At 39.9% G+C, this 27,404-nt stretch overlaps 1 protein-coding gene across 3 annotated transcripts in view; it reads right to left on the bottom strand.

Moving 5' to 3' along the window:
- The window catches only part of tbck (TBC1 domain containing kinase), a 91,837-nt gene that overhangs the window by 38,468 nt on the left and 25,965 nt on the right, over positions 1-27,404 (bottom strand). For all 3 annotated transcript variants that reach the window (XM_017720497.2, XM_017720496.2, XM_017720498.2), the window contains exons 21-22: positions 22,734-22,770; positions 19,386-19,547 (exon numbers count right to left, since the gene is read on the bottom strand). In XM_017720497.2, the coding sequence (XP_017575986.1) occupies positions 19,386-19,547; positions 22,734-22,770 (199 nt within the window). The remainder of the gene's footprint in view (positions 1-19,385; positions 19,548-22,733; positions 22,771-27,404) is intronic.

Below are 27,404 nucleotides of genomic sequence, written 5' to 3'. Positions count from 1 at the left end.
AAGCTTGGGAAATCTTTTTATAACCTAAGCCTGCTTTAAACTTCTCCAAAACCATATTCCTAACCTGTCTGGTGTGTTCTTTGGACTTCATGATGCTGTTTGCTCCCCAATATTCTCTTAACCAACATCTGAGGCCGTCACGGAGCAGCTGTATTTGTACTGAGATTAGATTACACACAGGTGGACCCTTTTGAGTCATTAGCAGTCATCAGGCAACTTCTGAATGCAATTGGTTGCACTCAGGGAAAAGGGGGCTGAATACTTTTGCACGTCGCACTTATTAGTTTTTTATTTGTAAAAAATGTTTTGATTCATGTATAATTTTCTTTCCACTTCACAATTGTATACCACTTTGTGTTGGTCTTTCACATTAAATTCCAGTGAAATATATTTATGTTTGTGGTTGTAATGTGACAAAATATGGAAAAGTTCAAGGGGTATGAATACTTTTGCAACCCACTGTATATATATAGAAAATAAATTGTGATTTTATGGTATTATATGTAGTTAAAAAACAACTCCTGGTTTGACCAAATCAGTGCTTCACTAAATTGTGCTCATGATTTAATTTATGACTCTGTGGTGGCTGTGAAGGTGTCAAAGAAAAATAGGGACCCAAGAAATTTTTGTTACTTTTTATTGTTTTTATGTTTATTTGAATTATGAATATGACTTTATTCTAATGTATATTGTGATAAACTCACTGCTGAGGTAAATTGTTTAAAAATGTGCTTAGATGCCTAAAACTTTCGCACAGTACTGTATATGATTTCTTCTTTGGATGGTAGTTTTACAACTTACATTTGTGGATTTGCAGCGCCAAACTGTGTTCACGGAAAATGAGTTCTGGTGCAGAATTCTGTCTGTTTTAAATGCAGTAGCTCCTGAGGGAGCAAAGATCATGGTCAACCAATATTGGTTTTCAGCCTTGTTGAGTTGGTGCGCGAGTTTGAGAGATACCGGCTAGATATAGTCGGGCTCACCTGAACAGCTTGGGCTCTGGGTCCAATCTCCTTGAGAGGGGCTGGACTTCATTCTTTTCTGGGGTTGCCCCATGGTGAGAGGCAGCGGGCAGGTGTGGGCTTTCTCATAGCCCCCCGACTCGGCACCTGTATGTTGGGGTTTTCTCCGGTGGACAAGAGGGTAGCTTCCTTACGCCTTCGGGTTGGGGAACGGGTCCTGACTGCTGTCTGTGCTTATGCACTGCAGTTCAGAGCACCCAGCCTTCTTAGAGTCCTTGGGAAGGATGCTTGAAAGTGCTCCTCCTGGAAACTCTATTGTCCTACTGGGGGACTTCAACACTCACGTGGGCAATGACAGTGTGACCTGGAGGGGTGTGATTGGGAGGAATGGCCTCTTTGATCTGAACCCGAGTGGTGTTCAGTTTTTGGACTTCTGTGCAAACCACGGTTTGTCCATCACGAACACCATGTTTGAACACAAGGATGTCCATAAGTGCACATGGCACCAGGACACCCTAGGCCGCAGTTCAATGATTGACTTTGTAGTCGTGTCATCGGACTTGCGGCCATGTGTTTTGGACACTCGGTTAAAGAGAGGAGCTGAGCTGTCAACGCAGGAGCTTGGTTCGCATGGCCGGCAGTAAGTCAGACTCGTTCCCAGTGAGAGTTGGACTCCGTCAGGGCTGCCCTTTGTCACTGATTCTATTCATAATTTTTATGGATAGAATTTCTAGGCGCAGTCAGGGGACGGAGGGTGTCTGCTTTGGTGACCTCAGGATCACATCACTGCTTTTTGCAGATGATGTGGTCCTATTGGGGACATCAGGCCGTGAACTTCAGCTTTCGCTGGATCGGTTTGCAGCCGAGTGTGAAGCGGCCAGGATGAGAATCAGTACCTCTAAATCCGAGACCATGGTTCTCAGGTGGAAAAGGGTGGAGAGCCCTCTCTGGGTCGGGGATAGGCTCTTGCCTCAAGTGGAGGAGTTTAAGTATCTCGGGGTCTTGTTCACGAGTGATGGTATAAGGGAGCGGGAGATTGACAGGCAGATTGGTGCTGGGTCAGCAGTGATGCGGGCTCTTTACCGGTCTGTTGTGGTAAAGAAAGAGCTGAGCCACAAGGCAAGGCTCTCGATTTACCGGTCGATCTACGTTCCCACCCTCACCTATGGTCATGAGCTTTGGGTAATGACAGAAAGAATAAGATTGCGAATACAAGCGGCCGAAATGAGTTTCCTCCGCAGGGTGTCTGGACTCTTCCTTAGAGATAGGGTGAGAAGTTCGGTCATCCGGGAGGGACTCGGAGTAGAGCCGCTGCTTCTTTACGTCGAGAGGAGCCAGTTGAGGTGGTTCGGGCATCTGGTTAGGATGCCTCCTGGACGCCTCCCTCGTGAGGTGTCACAGGCAAGTCCACCAGGGAGGAGACCTAGAAGACCCAGGACACGCTGACGTGACTATATTGCCCAGCTGGCCTGGGAGCGCCTCGGAAGCTAGTGGAAGTGGCTGGGGAAAGGGAGGTCTGGGCCTCAGCTTAAGATGCTGCCCCCGTGACCCGAACCCCGGAGAAGTGGAAGATGATGGAGGGATGGATGGATGCATTCTGTTTTTATTTACATTTTGCACAACGTCACAACTTTTATGGAAATAGGCTTGTAAATTAAAGGAGGTAAACATTTTTGCAAGGGTTGTGTTTACAGACCAGGAGTGATAATGACGTGCTAGTAGTTTTCCGTTTCTGAGTTTTCCTCATTCGTATCAGGTTCAGGAGAGCGTTAGCAAGTCTTCCAACTGCTCTGACATGCTGAGAGTACTGCCTAAAACTTGCATGACCGTTTATGATCTCCTTTTAATTTATTTTGCTGTCAGAAGATCAGTTTGGGTGTAATGTCATGTTCTTCTAGTTGGTTGCCCTATAGCTCAAGAAGAGCAGTTCAAAAGCCTGTTTTACCTGCTGTACGAGAGCTGAAACTTGAATTTACTAATTTTTCCCCAAGACCTGATGCGGTTTTGTCTGATGTCTGAAACCTGACTCAATGGTTCTGAGGTTGTTTTGAAAATGTACACCATAACATAGGCAGCTTTTTGTACTGGGATGATATCTGCCTGCAGCATTTAACTACTTTTTGTATGAGCATGACAACTGCCTGCAGCATTTAACTAGTGCAGCTCAACAGCCACATTTCTACAACAATCTCATTGACAACAGGTGCAATACATGGGGTATTAATGTAGTATCACATTACTCAACACAGTTAAATTACATTCATGTTTGGGAATACCAGTATCTTGCTATGGTTTCAACTGGCAGTAGATGAGTTTTTACCATCACTTGATGCTGTTACCATGGCAACTTATTTACGACCACCATGCACAGGCCCACACCCACACCCACATTTGGAGCATTTGCTTGTGAGGAAAAAAGACACTCTTGAGATCACACTGAAAATCTGGTATTTTTTCATTTAAACTGGAAAATAAACAAATTTTCAAAAGAAGTGCTCAAAACAAAGAGAAGTTATGACAAAATGAAGTATTCAAAGCTCTGCACTATTTATACTCTCAGGTGGATTTGATCTACTGATCAGAGGCTTTCGCACAAAATTGTGGAGTCTGTGCCAACTTGAGTGCAAAGTGTCATTAAAGCAAAAGAAGGACATGCTGTACCAAATATTAAGAAATTCTGAAATTCTAATAAACATTCAAAGATTCTATTTTTCACTCAAATTGTTATACTGATAATATTTGTGAGTTTGTAATAAAATGTAAAACAGAAGAATTTTCACCTGTGGTCTCCCACTGGACCCCCAGTATCTGTTATATGAAGCTGACCTTTCTATTATTCAGCTTATAAAGTAGACATATTGCTTCTTTCAGAATAGCCAAGTTGTTTATGAGCGTTTGGACGTTTTGAAATATTCCTAAACATTTAAAAGCAAAAGAAATTGTTGTTTCTTTTATTTTTGGTTAGCAAAAGGTATGGCTTGCATTTGGTAGCCATCATGCCACACACAGTAGCACAACTAGTAGAGCACAACTAGTAGCAAATAAATAGCAAAAAAAAAAAGAAAAAAAAAGACACAAACGTGTAATTTTGCATATGATTGTAAGTCCTTGTTTTATTTAATTTTTTTTTAATTCTCTTCTTTTTTTTTTTAATTTGAATTTCTAATTTTACTTTTGGCAGCCATACAATAAAGTGGCTTAGGGATAAAACCTTAAGCCCTAAAGTGAAAAAGCAAAGCACACACTTGAGATTTCAGTGCTTTAACATAAAGCTCAATTTAATCAAGCTCATAAGTCAAAGCAGGCAAGCCAAACAGCACAGTGCTGTGACTGAAGCTAGACCACCCTGAACCAGACAGTCCCTGAGGCGAAGGAGCTGCTCAGTATGTGGGGTGCCTCCCTTGGCTGTATCTGTGGCCGGTGTCCGTTTCACTTTGAGCATCGTTCCTGACAGACGACTCGGATTTGCATGAGCAGGCGCACTCCTGATGCCCCGAGAGCTCCCTACCTAGGGTCTGACTGTAATAGGCTTGTCAATGAGGATTAACGTCAGCGGTTCCATTCAAAAGTTCACAAAGCATAAAGAAAAAGGAGGTGAAAGAAAAGGAGAAAAGAACAGCTGGGTCATTTAATACAAACTGCTTTGCGGCTTCATCTCAGCCTTCCATTCACTGCTATAATTTCCAGCTGAAATATATCTCATCTAAGGGAAGGAAAGAAGAAAACAGGCTTAATTTGGGGAAATGGTGAGCTAAACTTTCTTCCAATGGTTCAGATTTTACTCCCTCAGGGATGCGCCCAGTCAAAAGCACTGCTTAGTGGTGCAAAAGGATGCCCTACAGCTGAGATTCAGGAGCACTAGCTGGTGAATCAAATCTTGTGTGTGATGGGTAAAGGCCTCTTCTCAGCAGAGTCCTTTAGTTACTCTGGCATTTTATCAATCCTGGTGTAGTCAGCCTGATGAGACACATCTGCTGTCTGAAGTTTTCTTATTTAGTGCACTGGGGCTACAACGTTAATCTAGATAACAAGTAAAAGAAATGTATAACTAACACGGCACATGCTGTTATCTACTCAAACAAAAAAGGAGTGTCATACAGCTAAAAACAGTAGCAGCCACCTTGAAGCCTGAGCAATGAGTAATTTTGTTTCTTTTCAAAGCAGAAACAAAATAGTTTCTACTTTAAAATACACAACTTGACTGAAGTCCAACTCACACAATTAAACCAGTAACCTGAGGGAAATGAAAAACGCAGCTAGGGTAATTGCTATTGGCAAGCGTCAAGCATTTGCTTGGAGCTGATGAGATTTACTTGGCACATGCAGCATCAGATGATAAGAGTGCCACCTGGAGCTGAAGCAGTTAGGAAGTTATTTTGTAGTAGTATAAGGTCATGCATGCATGAGACTTGCTTCACTGAAAGATTCTCACATGAAATGAACACACAGGCAGCAAGAAATGTGCAGTGTATGTCACTATAACAGAGGAATGTAGAAGAACGTATCTGGATAAAACCAACTTCAGGAACTTCAATTTATGCTTCAACTCAATTCACTACACCAGAACAACCCAGCAGGAGCCTAGACAGTCACTAAGCATGCATGAATACAGCACATGCCAGGCAAATGTCAAGCATAGTTTTGATTTGGCAGGCATGTGCACAGACATTTGGGGGGGGGCTCAAAGGAACAGCAATCTGAATGTAAATGAAACTTTATAGGATTTACAGCTTATTGCGGACACTCCAATAAAGAGAGACAGCTTAATCATGTTTCAAAACAAACATGGTGTTAAGAGTTTTTCCAAAGGCAGCCAAAAAAATACTTGGGTCACTGCCTGAGCAGGGATTTGAACCCTTGTTTCCAGTATATAAGGGTGTAACATTAACCACTGTTACTAAATACCATAAACCACTGAGATATAACTCTTTTTAAGAGCTGCACAGAGCCCTGTTTTTAGTTTTTATTGTTTATAAACAATAATAAAAACTTAGATTAGCAAGTTATTACTGTCTCTTTCTGCTTAAGTTATGGGTTGTTGTTCAAAGTAACCACATCATGCAACATGACAGTTTCTTAAGCCAGATTCAGACAGGATTACGTTTACATGGGGAGGTGGGTTAATGCCACTTTACCACAGGACTTCTTTAATATTTCTAACCAATTCGCACAGGGTAAAAATCTCATACCAATGATGGAGATAGGAGCGGCTACTCAATTTATGTACTACCTTTTACTTTATTAGAAAACATGTCAAAAAAACAATTTAACAGTTATTCTGTTTACCCAAACACCTGCCTTGCGAGCTTAATTGAATGTCCTGTTGATTTAGCACTGGCTGTGTTTATATGCAAAGAATTTTGCCAAACTGACTGAATGCATTCCGATTACAGATTTAGACTGAGGTGTTTATCTGCTCACTCTTCTCAACCATCTGACAGAAAATTTCCATTTACATGCACACTACAAATAATCAGATCTAAAATGATGTGCATGTGTAGAGCAACACAGTCAGAGTGAGACGGGTTTTCAGTTGCTGCGTTTGTGTTTTTAATGGCTTCACATAATGAAAAATGTACTTCACATGTATTATGAGACACATAAACTGGACACCCGTCGCACCGCCGTCATTTAAAGTTCAAAGCTTTGTCTCCTCTGCAGACGAGTTTCTGCTCCCGCCATGTTGAAACTTCGCTATGACACAAACGCACATGCCCAGACCGTACTTACACACTCCAATTGGGAATGTAATTGGATACAGGCATTTACATGGTGACTATTTTTCTATTTAACTGATTGTTTACAGGATTACCTCATCCAACTGGATAGAAATTGTATTCCTGTGAGCCAGGCCTTCTTGTCCAACATCAGTGCCTGACCTCACAAGTGCTCTTCTGACTGAATGGGAGCAAATTCCCTCAGACACACTCCAAAATGTTGTGGAAATCCTTCCTAGAATAATAGTGGCTGATGCAGATGCAAAGGACGGTTGATTCCACACTAATCTCCTTGGCCCGCCCCAACATAAACATTTCACACTGGCCTGAAAAGTCAAGTCAAAATTGATGTATTTAGAGCTGTTTACAACATGTATTATCGCAAAACAGCTTTACAGAAAAATCCAGGTCCAAGCCCCCATGAGCGTCAACAATGGCGACAGTGGCAAGAAAAACTCCGTAAGAACAAGAACCAAGACTCAAAGGGGAACCCATCCTAATCTGGTTCACACTGGATATCGGGGTTGGAATCTCTGCAGCACCACAACCCAAAGGGGTGCTAATGATCTGCACATGATCTGCAATATTTTTAACCGACAGAGATAATACCATGGGTCGGTAAAATTGGCTCTAACGTACTGTATACACTTAATTGCACTTCGGTCAACTCAGATTTTCAGCTAAGAGTAACCAATATCAGTGTGGAGCATGAAACAAATGACTCTGAGATGCCCTGAGCAATGCTGGTAGATCTAATCTAGCAAGCAATCAAGACAATCATTGGAGCACTAAGGTATAAAGCACACAAGCTGAAAATTGCTCCAGCTCACTGACACTGTTGTACACTGTGTGTGTGTGTGTGTGTGTGGGCGTGTGTAAAAGAAGGAGAATGAGAAGGAGCGCACTGCACAACCACCAAGCAAACATATTTTAACTTTATAAGGAGTTCTCTCTCTTGCAGGCTTGCTGAAGTTCGCCAGTAAAAATAACGCGAATGTCCAATCCTTGGACACCAACTGCAGCGCAGCGCCCCCATCTGTAGGCGCCGCCACCATCTGCTCATCTTCTGAAATTTTAATGTGCCTCGGCCCCACCGTGAAAGGGTAATAGCCGTTTGAGAAGGGTTCGAGAAGAGGGATTTAAACAGAAAGAGATTGAAACATTCCCCAGATGGCAGATAATGGCCATACATTATGAATGTCCCTTAAGCCTGCTGTCAGTGATCCTCTGCTGAAGCAAGCATGGTGCAATAAGGCGACCCAGCAGTGAGGGGAGGAGGGGGGGGAAGTGTGGCGGAATCCAAAGTACGCACCGGGGGCCGTTCAAGAATGACGCTGTGTGTGGTATATGAGAAGACAGCCAGGGCCTCTCAGACACACAAGTGAATCTTCCCCTGCGCTTCCCTCAGACGATAGCCTCCTGTGGAGTTAATTACAGCAGTCACAGCATAGGGAGGCCGGCAAGCTGACACGCTGTAGAAGATGCTACTCACCCCTACAAAGCATTCGTCCACAGCGCTCCAACATAAAAAGCAAACAAAGTTATCCACCCTTCAGCTCTGAGACTAAAACACTATGCATATTACCATTTAGCGTGACAGCCGGAGGAGAGATAAAGAAGTGCAAGGAAAATAAGAAAAGACTTTTCGTGACCTACTTTTTTCTGTGTTTTCCAAGAGTTCACCAACACCATCATAATCCTAGATTCAAATACACTGGATATTCAAAACCGCATGAAGACACTTGGGGATTTAACCTTTCACCCTGCAAGCTTATTATTCCGTTAACTTTAGTTAACTCATTATTCAGGCATTATTCATAAGTACTATACATTATTCATGACAACTATTAACCTAATATGTTTAGATAAAGATTAGGTTATTCTTTTTTTTGCTCAGTTCAATATGCTTCCTTGTGGTCTGTGAAGGAAATCAGTGATAGGAGTGGTGGGGGACCTTTCAGCTTTTGCATAAAAAAAATCTCTTCCGTGAAGAAAAGGTTATTTTTCTGGGTGCTGATTCTATATTTAAATGTGAGGACTCTAAATGACTCCATGGGTTTGGGGTAGACTAGGCAGAACAAGTATGGGGGCAGATCACATAGTGCTATGTAACAAAGTGGTGCTATAGAACATATCGCCGCTATTGGAACAAAACCTTGTAGCTTGGTAACTTCGTAAATGGTAACTTTACAGGAGAAGGCAAAAAACATACTTGACTTTTCAAGTAAGTCAATGGAACCAGACTTTTTTCCTAGTCATTTTGGGCCGTTTCTTTCTGTCTATTCAGCATGAAATTTTTAAACAATGTAACGGCCAACAGGCATTTTCAACAGTGGTGCATGAAGTACACAAATCATGTACTGTAGTTAAAGGTAAAACATTACTCCAGTATAGGTGGAAGTTCCTATCTTTAGATCTCCACTTGAGTAATAGTACAAAAGTATTTGCCTTCCAATGTACTTAAGTATCAAAAGTAAAAGTACTAAAATTATTCATTATGACTCTAATGTCCTATATCATTTTTATAACAAAACTCTTGCTTTATTAACTAATTTTCAGTCTTTTAATAGAATATCATTAATTAGTCTGACGCTGATGTCTATTAAAATTATCATAAGCACAAACAATTTCCATTAGGTAGAACTGAGTGGCTCTGAAATCACTTTTTACAAACAAGCAAAGTTTGAGTTTAAGATTTATTTGCAACATAGTTTAAGTTTAATAGAAACTTGCTTTAAACTCAGGTTCACAAAAGAGTTTTCCTTTACTATATTGTATCTGTAGGTCTCTGTTCATAAACATAAACTAGCCAAAACAAATGAAAGTGTTTGGACACTGCATGTGTGCATATCGTATTTCTACATTGTGGTCTATTTACACAAAGTTAGGTTAGTTCATCACTTATGTTGGAATAGACACACACAAAATTTTACCATGTGCTTGCACTGGGTTGGTATGTCCAACAGGTCAAATCAAGCTCAAAACAAAGTGCGCGCTGAGCCCTGATTGGTGTTCTTGCGTCGTGCTTCTCGTTTTGACGTTACGTTTCAATACACACATAAACCAAAAGGAACAACAGATTTTGCAAAATTTAAAAAGTAAGATATTTGACTTTGAAGAGGAGTGGAGTGAAAGTAAAAAGTAACCAAAAATAGAAACACTTCAGTAAAGTACAGATACACTAAAAACTAGTTAAGTACAGTAACAAATTACATTTACTTAGTTACTGTCCACCACTGATTTTCAAATTGTGAAAAAAAAAAATTTCAAAAAGTGAAAAACTGAAAAATGTATATATATGTGTGTGTGTGTGTGTGTGTGTGTGTATGTACATATATATATATATATATATATATATATTTATTATTTATCACACTTAGAACCAATTTGCTGCCTCTTTACAAACTCAGTTATTGAGCTGAAAGCTACAAGGTTAAAAAAAAAACAACAACAAAAAAAATTTTTTGGTGTTACCAGAGGAAACTGACCATTAGCCCTGTTTATCTAAAAGACTGCCTTGCAATGTGCTAGTTTCCAGCCACATGTTACCTACTGTGGCTTTCTGTGGTCTTTATCTGGCTTTAAATGAATGTAGTAAAGGCAAAGTGAGGCGCTAAGAACTGAAAAGTGCTCAGAGTCGGTCTCAGAGTGCTGCCATGCGTGGACGTGCACAAATGTTGGACGCGCCGCAATGCAGTTTTGTGGTCTTAAATGATTAATCCAGAGCGAGAGAACACAAAAACACTGCCATGGAGGGTCAATCTCTGACCATGATGCAGTAGTATGTTACTGAATAATAAAAGTTCATGTTCATAGGCCTATTTTATTTGTGAGTGTGTTGTGGTTTCTTGACAATGCTATCATGATGACTTGGCAAACACACAGAAATTTCGCATTAGCCGTCCGATACGGACATCTAAACGCTGTTTGCTTATCTTAGATCTCTTCTACATATCAGGTCAGAAAGCGGAGTTGAAACGTGACTCATGTAGCCTAAAAACTATTTTTCAAGAGTTCAGCCAAGAACTGACACCTTTAATCACAAAAGGGATGAAACACCTGTCCAGTGCTCAGAGGGCACATCATGTTACCAGTTAGGGATGAACCAGAGCTTTTTCTCATTTTGCTTCTCTGAAAGAGTCAAAGCGAAGTAATGCGAGTAAGAATGAGGAACAACAAGCTGCAATCTCATCTGCTGCTTCGCCACAGCTCAGACCAAGACGTAGATCTATTGCTCAATAAATCAAACGGAATGGGAGGATTACGATCTGTCACTTTTCTCTGTCGATCATTTTTTACCCTCACTGCCTCTGAATGTTTCTCTCTCTCTCTCTCTCTCTCTACCTTTCTTTCACTCTCGCTGTCTCTAACACACATTTACTTTTGTGCTTTTATGTCCATAGCCAAGTTTTTTTTTAATTTACAGAAAGGTAATAAAAACTTCAGTTTTATTCATAAAGAGTCTGTCTACTTTCCATTTCTGTAACCCATATTTATGCTGTTAGTTGATTTTTTTGCTGCGATCAATATCTTTGGTGTTATTTACATATTTTGCTCTCAGCAATAACATTTTTCTGTTATTTCTTTTGCTGTTAGCTTATTTTTTGCTTATGACTATATATTTTGCTGTTGTTGTATTTCTTACACATATGGCTATCATCTTAGTTTTTTGCTGCTATCTTTTTCCAGTTGGTGACATATTTTACTGTTAGTTATATTTTTAGCTATTAGCCATATTTTAACTGTAGGTGTGGTCTATATAATTTGCTGTTAGCTAGATTTTCTGCTGTTAGACTTCAGCTATAGTTTGCTATAACTATATTTTTTGGCTGTTTTTAATATATATATTTTGCTGTGTTCTATATATTTTGGCTGTTTTTTATTGTTTATCTTGTAAGTGATTGTGACTATTTTTTTTTCCAAGCAATATTCCTTTATTTTATGCTCTTAGCTTTCTTTCATGTTATGCTGCTAGCTAGATTTTTTTTTGCCACTAGCTCTATTTTTCTGCTGTTTTTTTTCTGCATTCTATATTTATCTGTTAACTGTATGTTTTGCTCTTAGCAATTTATATTATATATGTACACACACAGAACAGTACTGTTTATCATAACTGACTGTGACCATGATGCTTCTGTAAAGTGTAACCCGATCACTGCCTGATTACCAGTAAGCTAGCAAGTTAACAAGACCTGCCAGTTTAGAAAAACTTTGTTGGTTTGCTTTGCTTTCCATGTAGTATTGAAAAGAAAGCCTAAAGATGTAATAAGCCTGGATTTTTAAGAAGTTAACAGGCTACACTCCATTCTTCTCTTCATCACGCCATGAACTTTTTAGGTATCTCTGGATTAGCAGTGGAAGGTATACAGATATAAAACTGAAGACTTATGACATCACCTCAAGATGGATTTTGCCGTATAAAAACCATAAACAGTCATAAACAGCCATGTACTCAGACAGAAAAGTTTAAATGTGAGTTGAAAAAATACTTATGAACTCAACAAAACAGTATTTTAGACCAAAAACAGTAACTGTACCACTAAATACCACTTGCAGTACACTGTAGTGTTAATCAGTGTAGCTTTTGCTCATCTTATAGCCATAGTAGAATAATTTAGCAAACACCAGCTAGCAATGCTGATGTGTTGACATCGTGAAAGTGTTTATACTGGCAATCACCAGTTGAGTTTGTCTTTTTCACTGCATTTGCATTACGACTTAAGAGATATAAACTGTAGTATCTGCAATCATGTTGTCAGTCCCTTAAAAAAAAAGCTTCTTCATTTACAGCTGCGTTTTCAGCTTATGCCTCACTGCTGAAAGCTTCAGGATTGTTTTCCCAGTTTGACTTGCCACAGCAACACAATGTTTTTTCAACTCTCCTCTCAAAGCCTGCACTCCATCAGAACCACCCTGCAGTCCTGTATTCTCTCAGTTAATTCCTCTGCATTAGGCTCAATCATCATCCATCTCTTCAGCCGTGGCTCTAACTACTTGCTAATACACCGCGCTGACAGCCACCTGTGTGAATCACTTGGTGGGGGGCAGGCGGTGGCTGGTTCTGGCAGACCCCCAGCCGGCCGACACTCGCCTGGCCATGACACTGCCAGCTGCCTCTCTCAGCATGCGCTGGAGACAAACAGCCGTCACTCCACGTCACTCACACACAGAGAGAGAGAGAGAGAGAGAGAGAGAGAGAGAGAGAGAGAGAGAGAGAGAGAGAGAGAGACGCTGTGGCTTTAACAGACAAAGCTCAGTGCCATCTTGCCTGAACTGCACACCAGCACAGAGCAGCTTCTGAGGGATCAAAGCTCAGATGCTGCACAAGTCTGACAGTGAGCTTTAAGGACAACAGGAAGAAAGCTACTGCACTGCTCATTCCTTCACAGATGCTGTTTTGTAACAGCTGCCGGGATTGTCACAGAAGGTTGCAGTTGGATTGCGTGCAGTCACAACAGGAAAATAACCTCCTGGCCGCACCCTGGAGTACGAGAAGAGGAATCGGAACAACTAAAACAAAGTGGGAGTAATGTGAATAAAATATATATGCATCCACACACAGTTAGATATAACACAAACACTGCTCCAGTTTCAAAACATACCTTCACTGCTTAGTCCATATATTTCCATATATGGAGCCCAAGCTGCAAAAAACCTGGAATTCACTGTTTCTGTGACATCACAAAAGCAAACATGTTCAACTGAATCCACCTATTCAGCCTACAGCAGTTTGGTGCCACTCATACATTTTGAAGTTATAAGAAGTGTTTCAGCCTGTGCTCCATTTTAAATGAACCACTATACAGGGAGGCCAAATCAAAACAGAGCCAATTTACATACGTACCTTTACGCCTTCATGCACTGTAACAAAAAAAAAACTGTTTAATTCTGAGGGACATAGGTTGTCGGGAAAAAATGCATGATGACTGATTGTGGTCAGTAAAACCAAACGTAACGCTACAAAACAGTGGAAGACGTAGAACTACTACATCAAGAGAAAAAACAAGTTAAAACATGGTGTGTGTGTGTGTGTGTGTGTGCTTCTGTGAGTCACACTGTAAAACCTGAAAAGTCTGAGGTGTCAAAGTTCTTCTACACTTAAGTGTAATTACAAATATCCACCAGAGAGGTCTCCAAATCCCCAAATTTTACATAGTGTAGCTTTAATATTATTTAAAAAGCTGTTTATAGCAGTTCTCTGTCAGCTCTCTTTCCCTGACTTCAGACATCAATCAAAACACCATTTGGTCAGAACACTGTCCCATCTCAGCTCTAATAAAACAGGACATCAGTCAAGATGGCCTCAGGTGAAACATCCTTGGACAAAAGGGCAACAGGCAAAGCATCCAGAGAAAATGGCCTTGGACGTGTTGCTTTTTTGTTGTGTCTTAGTAGGTTAACTATAATGTTGTGAATGAATTAAATATACATTACAATATATAACAACTTGAACTTTTACTGAACTGCACTTTGTTAATGCACTCTGTTAATGCTGACTTACTACATGCATTCATACAAAGATACTCTACCACTTCCGGTCAATGTGCTTTTTGAGGTTCTGAGAAAAATAAACTGAAATAGGCTCCTATAATGTGGAATCTATGAGCACCTTTAATCAACTGGATACATAAAAACCAACCTAAGAAAATAACCTGAGAAAAGAAGTAAGAGTTTCTTAAAAGAATGTCTGAGAAGTTCTTTGAGAGCGGCATAAAAGGACGATCTTCAGCCCTTTTGAATCTTTTAATATGCATATTATGAACCCGCCCCTGGTCTACAAACCAAAATCTCGCTGTTCCTCCATCCTTCGCAGCTTCTCATGCAAGCTGGCTAGTGTGAATTCCTTCTTGGCAAATCGTGAGCTCTTTCAGCTCTCGTAAAGACTGCAGTACCTTGGGGCTGTCCTGAGGCTGTGCCCCCTCTTCTTCTTGCTTACAAAAGAGCAACAAGTAGCAGCAATGAACTGCCTTGTCAGACACAGAGATAGGATGACCCTGATGGACCCCCATAAGGAGAAGCAGCCCTTGAGCTCATTTTTTAATTATGTAGACAAGCTGACCCTTAGACTGAGGAGAGCTCCTCAGACACCAGAGCAGAGCAGAGGAAGAGCTGAAACCACATGCAGACGGACAGATGATGGATGGTTTGATTTTTTTTAAATATCTGGGGGCTAAAACAGTCTCACTGTCAAAGCTGGACACATTACTGACAATGCCGAGTCTTCACACTGCTTTAAAGTCTGATGACGTTCTAAGGTCTTAAGGTCATGAAATGCTGGCTTGTTTGATATTCCTAGAGTAAAATATAAAAAGTGAAGCAACTTTTTTGCTTTTATGCTACAAAGACTAGGAGTACTTTCCCTGCTTTTTGCCATTTTTGTTGTTCATTATTAAGGGTATAAAATGCATCAGTGCATACGAGCTAACATGCTTGGTCAGTCTATTTTTAAACATGGAAATGAAGAAAGGCTTAATATGATGTTTTTACTGACTATATTCCAATTAGTAAATAATTACTCAAATGCCATTTAGGCATTCAGTGCAATTGTTAAAAATAATGAATGATTCATTATTGATGAATGTATGTATAATAAAATGCATCACAATGTACAAATATCACTATGTTGAAACCACAGTCTTTCATCATGCTTGTCTCATTTGTACACTGTTTGTGAATCACCCTAAGCTGCATTTCCTGTGGTCAAATTGTTTTGTTGACTTTCTAAGTAAAAATAAGTTAACACATCCTCCACAAACTTTAGTTAAAATTGTAATTCACAATTTCTATTTATTTTGCTGAATTTAACATATTGGAATAAAAATATATACATACATATATAACATGTGCTATGACTTTTGCACAGGCCACATTTTATGTTTTTTTCCCCCAAGATGTTAAACAGATATTGATCATTAAACGTTTGCATACGACTTTTTAAACTTTTGAGTGCACAAACTTTTGCATACGACTGCATGTCAGGGGTATGAGATATGGCAAAAAAATATATAATCATGAAACTTCTACACATTTTTAAAACATGCATCACAATACACCATTTATGAGGTTTGATAAGTTGGAACGCACAAAAAGAACCAGAAGTGACGCGTTAAAAAAATAAAAAACTACAAATACAATGTTTTTATTCAATGTTTCACATACTGTGCTGCACTAAATCCACACAACCAGGACTAATTATGCTTTCTTTGTAACGAAACTGTGTTTGCTAAGTACTGACAACATCCATGATAAACTAAGAAGAGTATATCAAATTGACCATCTATAGTGTAAGGTGCTACACAAAGATATTACTCTTATTATTTGTAAAGGATATTTATAATGGTCAATCTAAGAACAGTATATACGCCCCCTGTAAATACAGCCTTTATATCCAGGTAGAACTCTTCCAATGCCAAAACTAAATGAATGTAGCAGGGATTTCTAACCAGCACCACCCAGCCAGAGCTAGCAGAACACTGCACGCAATCAGTCAGCAGGATAGCTGCCCTTTTTCACTCTGAATTACATCCCCATCACAACTCAAACCACTGTTGCCATCCACACGCCAGCTAAGAGGCCTCTCATGAAGAAAAATGCCTTCCCACAAAAAATCCTTCACTCCCTCAGCAAAAGCCATTATGAACAAGTGATGATGGCCAGTTTACACTCTCTCACTGCCCAAGCTACTGCAGTACTCGATCATAACAATGCCTGTGTGTATTGTATTCACGCCCATGTGTCTGTTTCTGTTTTAATCACATGTTTAATGTTGGCCAAAGGTGAATTCTTATCTCATCTCGTCTGAAGCTTATAGAGAATAATGTTTTCTGAACGTGTATATACTCTGTATTATATCATAGTACAATCAGCCCAATCGATATCCAAACTGGTTGCAGTGGATTGTCACATGATGATATTTGGGAGGGGGTCCAAATGCTTATTTGTAAGTACTCAAGATAACACACATACATTGCAGCTGATAATATACGTGCCAAATAACACTATTTTGTTAAGTGACTGTGCTACAATGATGTTAATAAATGGTCAAGACATGGAAAAACTAGTCTTAAAAAAAACAGCGCAGACCATCAGTGAAAACAGACAAACTGACCATGCTCTCTGAGCCTAGGGACATCGAGGTGACAGCTAAAGAAATATTGGAGGTCTACTGCCAGGCTTGAATCATCATGCCAGCAGCCCCTGGCCACAAATGTTTGGTGGGCCACTACTTCACCACCTTTTTTTTGGTGGTCAGGGAATTTATGATACTGCTGCAGGCTTCAAACAGGCTGTGCAGCACCAAAACAGCAGCATACTAACCACAGTGTTAGGCACATTAACCCAACAAACAATGGGACACTTCACTATAAAGCATGTGCCCAGTCTTCACAAGCAAAACATTTACCAGGATGAAGATGACAAATTAAAATTAGACAGAAGAAAATGAACCAAAACATGTTACCATGGGGGGCTTTTACCTCTGCTGATTTTATGTATAGACAGTTTGCATATCACAAGTGAGATACAGGGATTTCTTTAACGCTGGTGGATGACATTTTATTTGTGGCTTTGGAAGCAGAGATTCACTACTCTGTCAAAGTATCAGGTCACGCTTTTGCAGATCCCTCAGGCACATATGGAATTTCTGGAGCTTCAAATTCAAAGTACATTCAAATAAACAACTGAAAACTTGACTGAGATAACGGTACATAGCTGAACAGTTTACAAGCAATAAGTAGAGAAAAAGAAGCAGACATTCAAAGACATGGACAGTGTCAGGACTATGATTGGCTGTAACATAATGCCAAATTTGACATTACTTATTTTTGTGCTACACTGCTGGTAAAGCTCCTACCCTAAGTCAAAACAGCTGTTTAGGTTTTCTCATAATGGCACCTATGCACTCATCACTGACAGAGCATCCACTTACACACACTCTGCTGTCTGTACTCTCTCTTGCTGTACAAAGAAAACCCATAAAACACAAAACTCATTAAATGATCCAGGCCTGTCAACTGCAGGAAGAGAAAAAAGGGTAGATCTGGTTTTATAAGGTAATACATCTTTTTTTCTGGTATTATTAGCATGTTACTTGAATCATTTTTAGTGCAACTGTCATGAATTTTATTCCCTAAGCCTTTTAATATTAATAATATGGCAAGAGACCATGCCTTAAATAATTAAATGACAAATTCTGAATTTTACAACTGCTATAACTGTCTGGCATTCACCCAATTTAAGCATCACACTGTGAATTCATTTAACATCCAGGTCCTCATCCCTGAAATTCATTCCTGGCTATGTCACTGGTCAAACTTCACAAGTGTCAAAGGGAGAGGTACCCAATCAGAGGGAAAGGTACCCAATTTTTCTCCCCAATTTAATTGTGACTAATTCCATCTGCTAGCTGCATCTCCCCTTTCACACAATGCTACAAAGCTGGGAGGGTGATGGCTAACTAAGCTTCCTCTGTGTCATGTGAAGCACCACTACATTGTTTCGAACTGTTGCTAATGCAATGTCAATGGACAGCTCAACATGCTTGGAGGAGAACACTAACTGCCAATTCTGTTACAAAAGCTAAGACACGTCTGCAGGAAGGCAGGAAGTAGGGGTACTGCAGCAAGAGACCAACCTACCCACCCAGAGAAAGTGAGGCCAGTTATGCTCTTCTGGATGCTTCGAAGGAATTGAGGGATTTCCACTCATTTTTCAAAATGTTTGCATAATTCAGTTGTTGTGATACAAACCAAGACATTCAGAATGATTTAATGTACAATGGTTCATTGTACGGAAACCTACAATGAATATAACCTATATGGCTATATATATATCTACAACTCAAATATAGCCATGTATCATCCCAAATAACCAATGAACCTATTGTCTTCTGAGGTGTTTTATATATACATATACATAACTGTTGATAATGGTAAAATAGTTGTAAATCTGAAAAAAATAAGTTAAAAAAGCTTCTCTCGAAACCATCATAAACATATTCATAATTATTCAAAGTAGTAACTTTCTGTGAGCTTTTAGAGGCTTTAAACAGACGTCTGGTTCCTATCACCACCACTGTGAACAATTCTGACTTGGTACTCTGACTCTGAGTAAATTTCTATAGAACAGAGCATTCCACATTAAATCACACTGAATGATTTTGTTTACAACATCATGAGCAAATCATCAAGGAGTTTAACAATGTACTGATAAACATCAAAATGAAGATAATGTTATTTATGTTCATGTTTAAATGGATGAATAATATTAAAGTATAGTATATGCTTATTTTAGGCCAAAATAAAATTGTGATATTTTCAAAATATATATTTTTAAATGGTATATTACTTACTGACTATATTCTTCTACTGTGCAAAGAATTCCTCCTTTTACATCTCTGTATTCCAAACATTTAATATATAATTCTCTCTTGCACAAGTACAACTGCACTGAATCAGAGTGAAATCTGAGATTTCACGATGCACCCAGTGGTTTTCTAAAGGACTGTGATTTACACTCCCAGTAAAACATTACCATCAGCAAAGCACTCATATATGCCTTAGCTGGGAAGCAGTCTGTCACACCTTTGTCAGAACATTCACTCACTCGTGGAGAACTATTGCATCATCAATAGTGCCAGAAAGTCAACTGAGCATTTTTTTATTAGGTGTCATTCAGTGAAATGTAGGAGCAGTATAGAACTCTTTACCTGGCAGATCAGAGAAGAGCAGGATGCATTCATTGAAGCCGTTGGCCAGAAGCCTGTCACGCAGCTGCTGCAGAATTGCCACTCCAATACAGAACGGGAAAGAGGAGTTCCCTAACAGTAGAGTGTCCCACAGGTGGAAGATCTTATGGAGGGGAAACACATCTGTTGAGAAAACAGAAAAATCAGGAATTTGGCCCTCACTTTACCCAAGTCTGAGCTAAGCAGGTAATCTTAGACCTACAAACCACTTATTTAAAGGCCTCATATTGTGGAAAAACCTACTTTTCCATTTTTTCAATTTAATGTTATGTGACAACACTGGGCGGCACAGTGGTGTATTGGGTAGCTATGTCGCCTCACATCAAGCGCCTGGGTTTGGTTCCCTGGCTGGGTGACCAGGATCCTTTCTCCCTAAGTCTGTGTAGGTCCTTCGTTTTCCTCTCACAGTCCAAAGACATGTGGTCAGACCAACTGGACATGCTACACTACCCCAGGTGTGTGTGTGTGTGTGTGTGTGTCTGAGAATGTATCTGTTTGTCTATCTGCCCTGCGATGGACTGGTGACCTGTCCAGGGTGTTTCCTGCCTTCCTCCAATGGGATCAATGGCGTTGATGCGTTTGTGTGCATCCACAGCACATTTACAGTATGAACCATTTTTTTATTGTACAAAGCTTTTTCAGTTTTGAACTGGAGGTTAAAGTAGCAAAGAAGTAGTGGAATCATATGTCCCACCAATTAGCACTGTGCAAACTGCACATCCTACGTCACACACTTGCCTCAATACATGTGGAGTTGGTAAGTCATCTTAAATGGACTTGCTTATTTATGGCTCAGGGTAAGGGAACATGTGTACATTTTTATTTTGTCTGAATTATCACTTCAATTTGCTTAAGATGGAAAACAATGGTCTGCTGTTATACCTCATGCTGCAATACTTATTAACAGCAAAAAGTCTAGGTCATCTGGTTTGAGACAGGAAAGCAAAACAGTGCGAGATGTTTGTGAGTTTGTGTGACTTCTAAAATGAGTAGCAGCTGAAAAGCCATGGGTTTCTAAATGGAAAGGGAAAGTTGAAGTCTACAAGGTGGCTGAGTGTGGTTTCACTGGACGGCGGAGCAGGATCAGTCAGGAGAGTCTCTGGGGGGCTTTCGGCCCCACACAGTCGAAAGTGGGGGTCACAGGGCCACGTTTCACACCATCAGCCCCAGAAAGGCGAGTAATAAGCTGGCACTCTTCTCATTCTCCTCACGAACCGCAATGCAACGAGGGTGTTATTCCACAATTTCACCCAGACGTGGAATAGAGGCTGGTCACAGAACCAAATCGAAAGAGATTAGACGACATTTTTCTCACTGAATGAGACATTTCAAAATCAATACGAGGGCCTGAAATAGATTTTTTTTTCCTCTCTACATGATCATGTTGCAAATTGCTATTTAACAATTTTCAGCATAATGGAAACTACGCCTGATGAAACAATTGGTCATTATGGCCCATTAGCGAGGATTGTTTTGGAAATACACATTGAGAACCACTTCATAGAAAAGGAGTACAAGATGTCTTATTACCATGGATGCAATTTGCAACATGCAGAGACGAGATATGAACCTAGTTATCCTCTTTTCATCAAAGATATCAAATAACATTTCACACCTCATCAAATGAGTGGAGGGAGGGGTGGTGGAGGGTGCAACAGTTCTATAGTTTTAGGCAACAGCACGTTTTGATTATTTTAGGTGACAAAGCAGACTTGTGGGATTTCTACCATTTGTTTTAATGAACAAAATGATTTTATAAGTTTATTTTTGTCACTAGTATTGTAGCACAACTGTTCACGTCCCATTCCACACCCAGATGTGGAACAGAGGCTGGTCACAGTGGGATTTCTACTATTTGTTTTAATGAGCAAAATTAATTTATAGATTTATTTTTGTCACTACTATTATAGCAGAAGTCATAACTATCGAACATTTAGATGAGGTTTTCTTGCAAAGACACTAGTTTAATTAGGTAACTGCTTGTTGAACATATATATATACACTTTTTTAATTTATAGATTTATAAACTATACTGCCACAAGTATTCACTCATCCATCCAAATGATTGAATTCAGGTGTTCCAATCACTTCCATAGTCACAGGTGTATAAAACCAAGCACCTAGGCCTGCAGACTGCTTCTACAAACATTAGTGAAAGAATGGGTCGCTCTCAGGAGCTCAGTGAACTCCAGCGTGGTACCGTGACGCCACCTGTGCAGCAAGTCATGAAATTTCCTCTCTACTAAATATTCCACATTCAACTGTCAGTGGTATTATAACAAAGTGGAAGCGACTGGGAATGACAGCAACTCAGCCACGAAATGGTAGGCAATGTAAAATGACAGAGTGAGGTCAGTGGATGCTGAGGCGCACAGTGCGCAGAGGTCGGCAACTTTCTGCAATCGCTACAGATCTCCAAACTTCATGTAGCCTTCAGATTAGCTCAACAGTGCGTAGAGACCTACATGGAATGGGTTTCTATGACCCAGTTGCTGCATCCAAGCCTTACATCGGCAAGCGCAATGCAAAGCATCGAATGCAGTGGTGTAAAGCGCCGCCACTGGACTCTAGAGTGGAATGGAGTCTTCTCTGGAGTGACGAATCACGCTTCTCCATCTGGCAATCCGATGGACAAGTCTGGGTTTGGCAGTTGCCAGGAGAACGGTACTTGTCTAATGGCATTGTGCCAAGTGTAAAGATTGGTGGAGGTGGGGGGGTATAGGGATGTTTTTCAGGAGTTAGGCTCGCCCCTTAGTTCCAGTGAAAGGAGCGTTTAATGCTTCAGCATATCAAGAGATTTTGGACAATTTCACACTCCCAACAGAAACTTAAGTTTTTAAATAGAAATGTCATTTTGCCTGACTTTCATTCTGTTGTGAAAAGAGGCAGCAAAGCGTCACTTCACCATCATTTCTTCTGACGTCTGAAGGGTATTAATAGGGACTTTGTTTCCACTTTGCTGCAGTAACAGCCTCAACTATTCTGGGAAGGCTTTACAACAGATGCTGGAACACTGCTGTTAGAATTTGATTGTATTCAACCACAAAAGCATTAGTGAGCTCAAGTAAGTACTGATATGGGTAATTAGTTTTGGATCACAAATGCCACCACTCCAGAGAACACAGTTCTACTGCTCCACAGCCCAATGATTCAGAGCTTTATATCTCTCTAACTGGTGCTTGACATTGGTTATGGTGACCTTAGGCTTGGTGTAGCTTCTCCAGAGCTCTTACTGGCAATGCCTTTTACAAAAATCAAGCAAGCTTATTCTTTTGGTCATAAAGCATATCAGCAAGTGACTGTACTTACGAGTGAACATTGTTAGGAACCACGGGATGGCATAAAGCTGTGGAGAGAAATTAAGAATTTGATTAAATGTGGAAATGCTTTCCTTTTCTACATAACCTTAAAAGATGTGCAAATAAAAACATGCAAACTCATGCAAACAGAAACAAATTGTATATGCAAATTGAATGTACAGCTTGGAAAAAGCACTTTCTAAGGGGTTCATTAGTCAGAGTGGCAGTCAATTAAGGCTCCATAGCTGGGGACCAGAAACAAGGCTGGGTACTGCAGATATTACCCTAGAAATGATAGGCTATAATTTTAAGAGATTTCTAATGCCCAATTGCATCATAGTCTCCTTGTGCAACATAAATAGACTGCTATCATGGAAAAGTGAAGTTTTTTTATTTATTTATTTATTTATAGAAAGTTAGTTTCCTGTACTATGTAAACACTGTCCAACTTTCAAAAATGTTCATGCAGTCAGCCACCTTTATTACATGACCATCATGACCTACAGAGGTTTGGCTCACCTGCATGTTATGATAAGGGGTGTTGTTACTGCACACAGTCTGAGTTACTGGAGGGGAGGATTTGAGGGTAAATGATTAAATGTTATACTGTTCCTGGCTGCTGGGAAGCATATGTGTGACAGCGCAGCCTTTAATAAATTTACCTTTTTCCGGAATTTGAATCCAAACTGAACAATTTGTTCTATACATTTCACTTGTAAGAGGCTCAGCCAACTACAACAGAGGTCATTTACATACACCAGTAAAGGCACGGTCACAACACCTGAATTATGGCAGTTTTTGGTACATAAAACCACAAAAAATGTTTATTAAATTAAAAATAAAATACTGCATGTAGAAGCACTTTAATCCTGTGCTTTTCCTGGTAAAACAGCTGCCCTGCTGTGCTCTCCTCGTCTTACAACCAACACAACAGGCTGAGAAAGGAGTGAGTACTGCTGAGTGTCCCTACCGTTTTATAAATAAAGGATATTTATACCGTGTATAAATAAAGGCTCTTTTTAACACAGAAGGTCACATCTTTTTTTCAGCATCCTTCCTAACACCAGCCTGTTTCAGCAGGGAGGGAGGAGTAGAAGTGGAATCAGTCCCACTAGTTAATTGGTGGTTGGGGAAGCTGGCCGTTTCCTCTTGGCTAGGCTCGCAGGGGCTGGAAGTAATGAGAAATCGTGAGGCTGCAGCTTTTTAGTTTGGCCAGCTTAGCTGAGCACAGCCCAGGCTCTTTCCCTCAGCAGCCCACAGCTTCATGAGTAAGCCTCACCCTGATAGGACTAGCCTGCGATCGCCAGCTCTAAATTAAGATGATGGTAGACTCCAATCAGATACACTCCAAGTGCCACACTGATACCACAACAGTGCTGAGAGCCAACATAACTTTGAGTTGGAATGGAAGAAAAATACAACATACCATTGAAATATAAAGAGATTTACAGGATTTATACGCTTGTACATGTAATACCAACGACTTAATACTGTAACATACAACAGTTCGTTCTGATTGATTGAGAAATGTTGTAGCTGTACTGTTTTTTCACAACAGCTGTATCAGTTTCTATTTTACCACATGCAAACACAAAAAAATGACATTACTACGACATTCAGCTCGCTCCCCCAAATTTCTTATGAAATAAACACCCCGAAATAATGAAATCTACATTTTCTCTCTAATAAAAGGCAGAGAACAAACAAAAATCAAATATTCAACCAAAAGCATTTCAAAAATGTCCATCATTAAATTTTGCCAAAACTAATGGTTCTAAAATGAAGATCAGTGATGCTTTATTTCCTCGTATGTTTAGCTAAAAAGGCAAAATCACATCACTTTTAGTAAAGAAAGCAGCTTGATTTAACTGGGAAATTGTAGTTTTGCCTTCATCCATGAGAAATATGCACTTTTTAGTCATTTTGATCTGCGTTTCCAAAACATTATGCTAAGATAGTTGTTTTTGAAATACATTTAGTTGAAGTTTGTTCTCTGTCTTTTAAGAGTGAGAAAATACAGATCTGAACATTTTTCATCTGTTTATTTCATAAGAAATTGAAGCCAGAATGTCAAATATGCAGTGAACATCCAATATAAAACCAGTTTTGATGCAGTACCTAAGAATTTGCCAATATTAAAGCAAATTTGATATAGTTTGAGGGGTTTCTTTCCTGTCCCTTTTTGTTTATTTTGCAGAGCAGTTGTATAAAACAACAGAACAAGGTTGTGCGTTATCCTGAATAACGCCACATCTGTGACTATCAACGGCTGTGGCTGCCTCACAGACGTGATGTTATTTTGTGATAACCTGCTCCGTCTCATGTTCTATTGCTTAAGTTGTTAATGTTGGTTAGAACATTACTATGAGGATTGTATGACTGTATTCAGGAGTATTGCTGGGGGGCTTTATGTCCCGCTAGCTGTTACTTTGTACTGGGCATGGTGACCTTAGACTCATGTGCGGCTACTCCAGAGCATTACGCTATATTGGTACTTTTTTATAGAAATTATCCAGGCTGTGTGCACAACTACATAATGAATTGTGTCAGCAATAGGTGCACTTTAAGACAACGTTCCTCAACAAGCGATTGCAAGGATTTTAGATATTTCACCCTCTACAGTGGACCAAAAACCATGACTATATATTCATGACCTTGGATCCCTCAGACAGCACAGCATTAAAAACAGACATGCATTAGTGATGGATAACACGACATGGGCTTGCGAGTACTGCAACAAACTGCTGATTGTACATCGTTCATTACTGCACAAATGCAACTTAAGAGTGTATTATGCAAAGTCGAAGACATGTCAACATCCAGAAACACAGCCGACTTCTCTGGGCTCAGGCTAATCTGAAATAGACTGATCCACAGTGTATTGTGGTCTGATGAGTCCACCTTATTATCAGATTATTAATGGAAATAATGGATTATGGATGTTGCATCTTTCATGCCAAGAAAAAAAGGACCATCCTGCCTGCAGTCCAAATATGTCTTATTGAAAATGTGGAACATTACAAAGTGCAAAAACGATAAACGTCCTGTACGATTGCACAGTTGAAGACTTATATAATGGAAGTACAGACAATTTTTTAAAAAAGTTCATAAGTGAAAATAAGTCAAAAATCGTGTTTTTGCACTGGTTTCAGTTTAAACCAATAGAATATACAAACTACTGCTTTCAGTTTACTTACCATTTCACACACAAATGTTTTGGGATTGCAGTTTATATTATGATTTCATTGAGGGGTCTCTAATGACTCCTGCCTCTACTACTAAGGTCAACAAGTACAGTTTTCTCACACCAGCAGGGACTGAAAGTAAAGAGGCCTTGAAGGCATGAAGACACATTAAAATTCATGATCTCGTGAAATGTTTCTAAAATGTTCCCAAAGCCTCAGCCTGGTGCAATATATTCTCTGGAAGTTCATTTTGTAGCTCTAAAACATACAAAAAACAAAACTTTAGTAAACAATGGCCATCACATCTTTATGTGAGGGCCAAAGTTAATATGACCGCATAAAAGCAGTTCATCTCCCAGGGAATATTAGCGTTTACACAGCCAAAAAAACCCCAATGCTTTGTGAAACAACACTGAACTTGCAACATCAGTCAGAATGTATTCATGTTTTATAAACGATTCAATGGGACAACTAGTAGATCAAACATTAATGAACATGATTAGATCAAACGTTATTCAGCCCACACTATGAAAATAAAGCTCCAAGCCTTTCATTCTGAAAACCAAGCACTGTGTCTCGGATGAGGAACGGCACTAAAGTCTCCAAGTTATGTGGTCTTAAAGTAAGAATCAATTGAAATTTTTGTGTGATTCATTGAAATTCATGGTGAGCGTACTAAAAAAAACCCAACGCCAGTGGGGCCAAGCTCAGCAACACATTAAACACTCATACAATACAGTCTGGCTTTGTATTCGCATTGTGTTAAGGATAATGACAGTTGTTCAGGGACCAAAAAGAACATCAGCTCAGTGTCCCTCTTCAGGCAATGACTCAGTGTTAATTCCCACCCTTCATCGCTTAATAGGCCTTTCACTGGCTCCTTGGATTTGATAGAGCCTGGATGAAGCCGGAAGGTCACGGATCTTTGCCACTTTCACACCAATGAGGGTTTTGGGGACTAGCAGGGATGCAAAGCCTGCAGTCCCCTGGAGGTCAGTGTGTGGAGGTCACACATCAATCAGTGTAGGACTGGCTGCGCTGTTAAAGTCTCAGAAGCTTTAACCTTGGAAGGGCTCAGAGGAAGACAGAAGGGCAGTATGAGCAAGAGAGGTAAGGAGGAGGGAGAAAGCGTAGGAAAGACAAAAAGAAAGAAGCAGACAGACAGAGAGCTCAAGGGGAGTCTCGAAATGAGATGAGCCCAGTCTTCATTACATTTGAAATGAACTACCAGCTAGTGAGTGTGTGTGGGGGTGTGCATTCTCATGTTTGCTAAGGGAAAACGTAGCAGATGCTGAAATCTCAGGGTCAGGATGTGAGAACTAGACCTAGGCAATATAATCAGATATTGGATGCTTCAAAGATGCAGAAAACTAAATAAGACCCCTTTTTAGGGTCCATATTTTACCATTTTTCATACATTTTATTCTTTAAGGTTCATTTTATAACATTTGTGTTGTTTTATATAACAAAAATAGTCCTGCATTTTCAACCTCTCT

This window comes from Pygocentrus nattereri, chromosome 5 (assembly GCF_015220715.1).
Source record: "Pygocentrus nattereri isolate fPygNat1 chromosome 5, fPygNat1.pri, whole genome shotgun sequence".
NCBI lineage: Eukaryota > Metazoa > Chordata > Actinopteri > Characiformes > Serrasalmidae > Pygocentrus > Pygocentrus nattereri.
The sequence above is the reverse complement of the archived record's forward strand: the minus strand, read 5'-3'. Positions and strand labels throughout refer to the sequence as shown.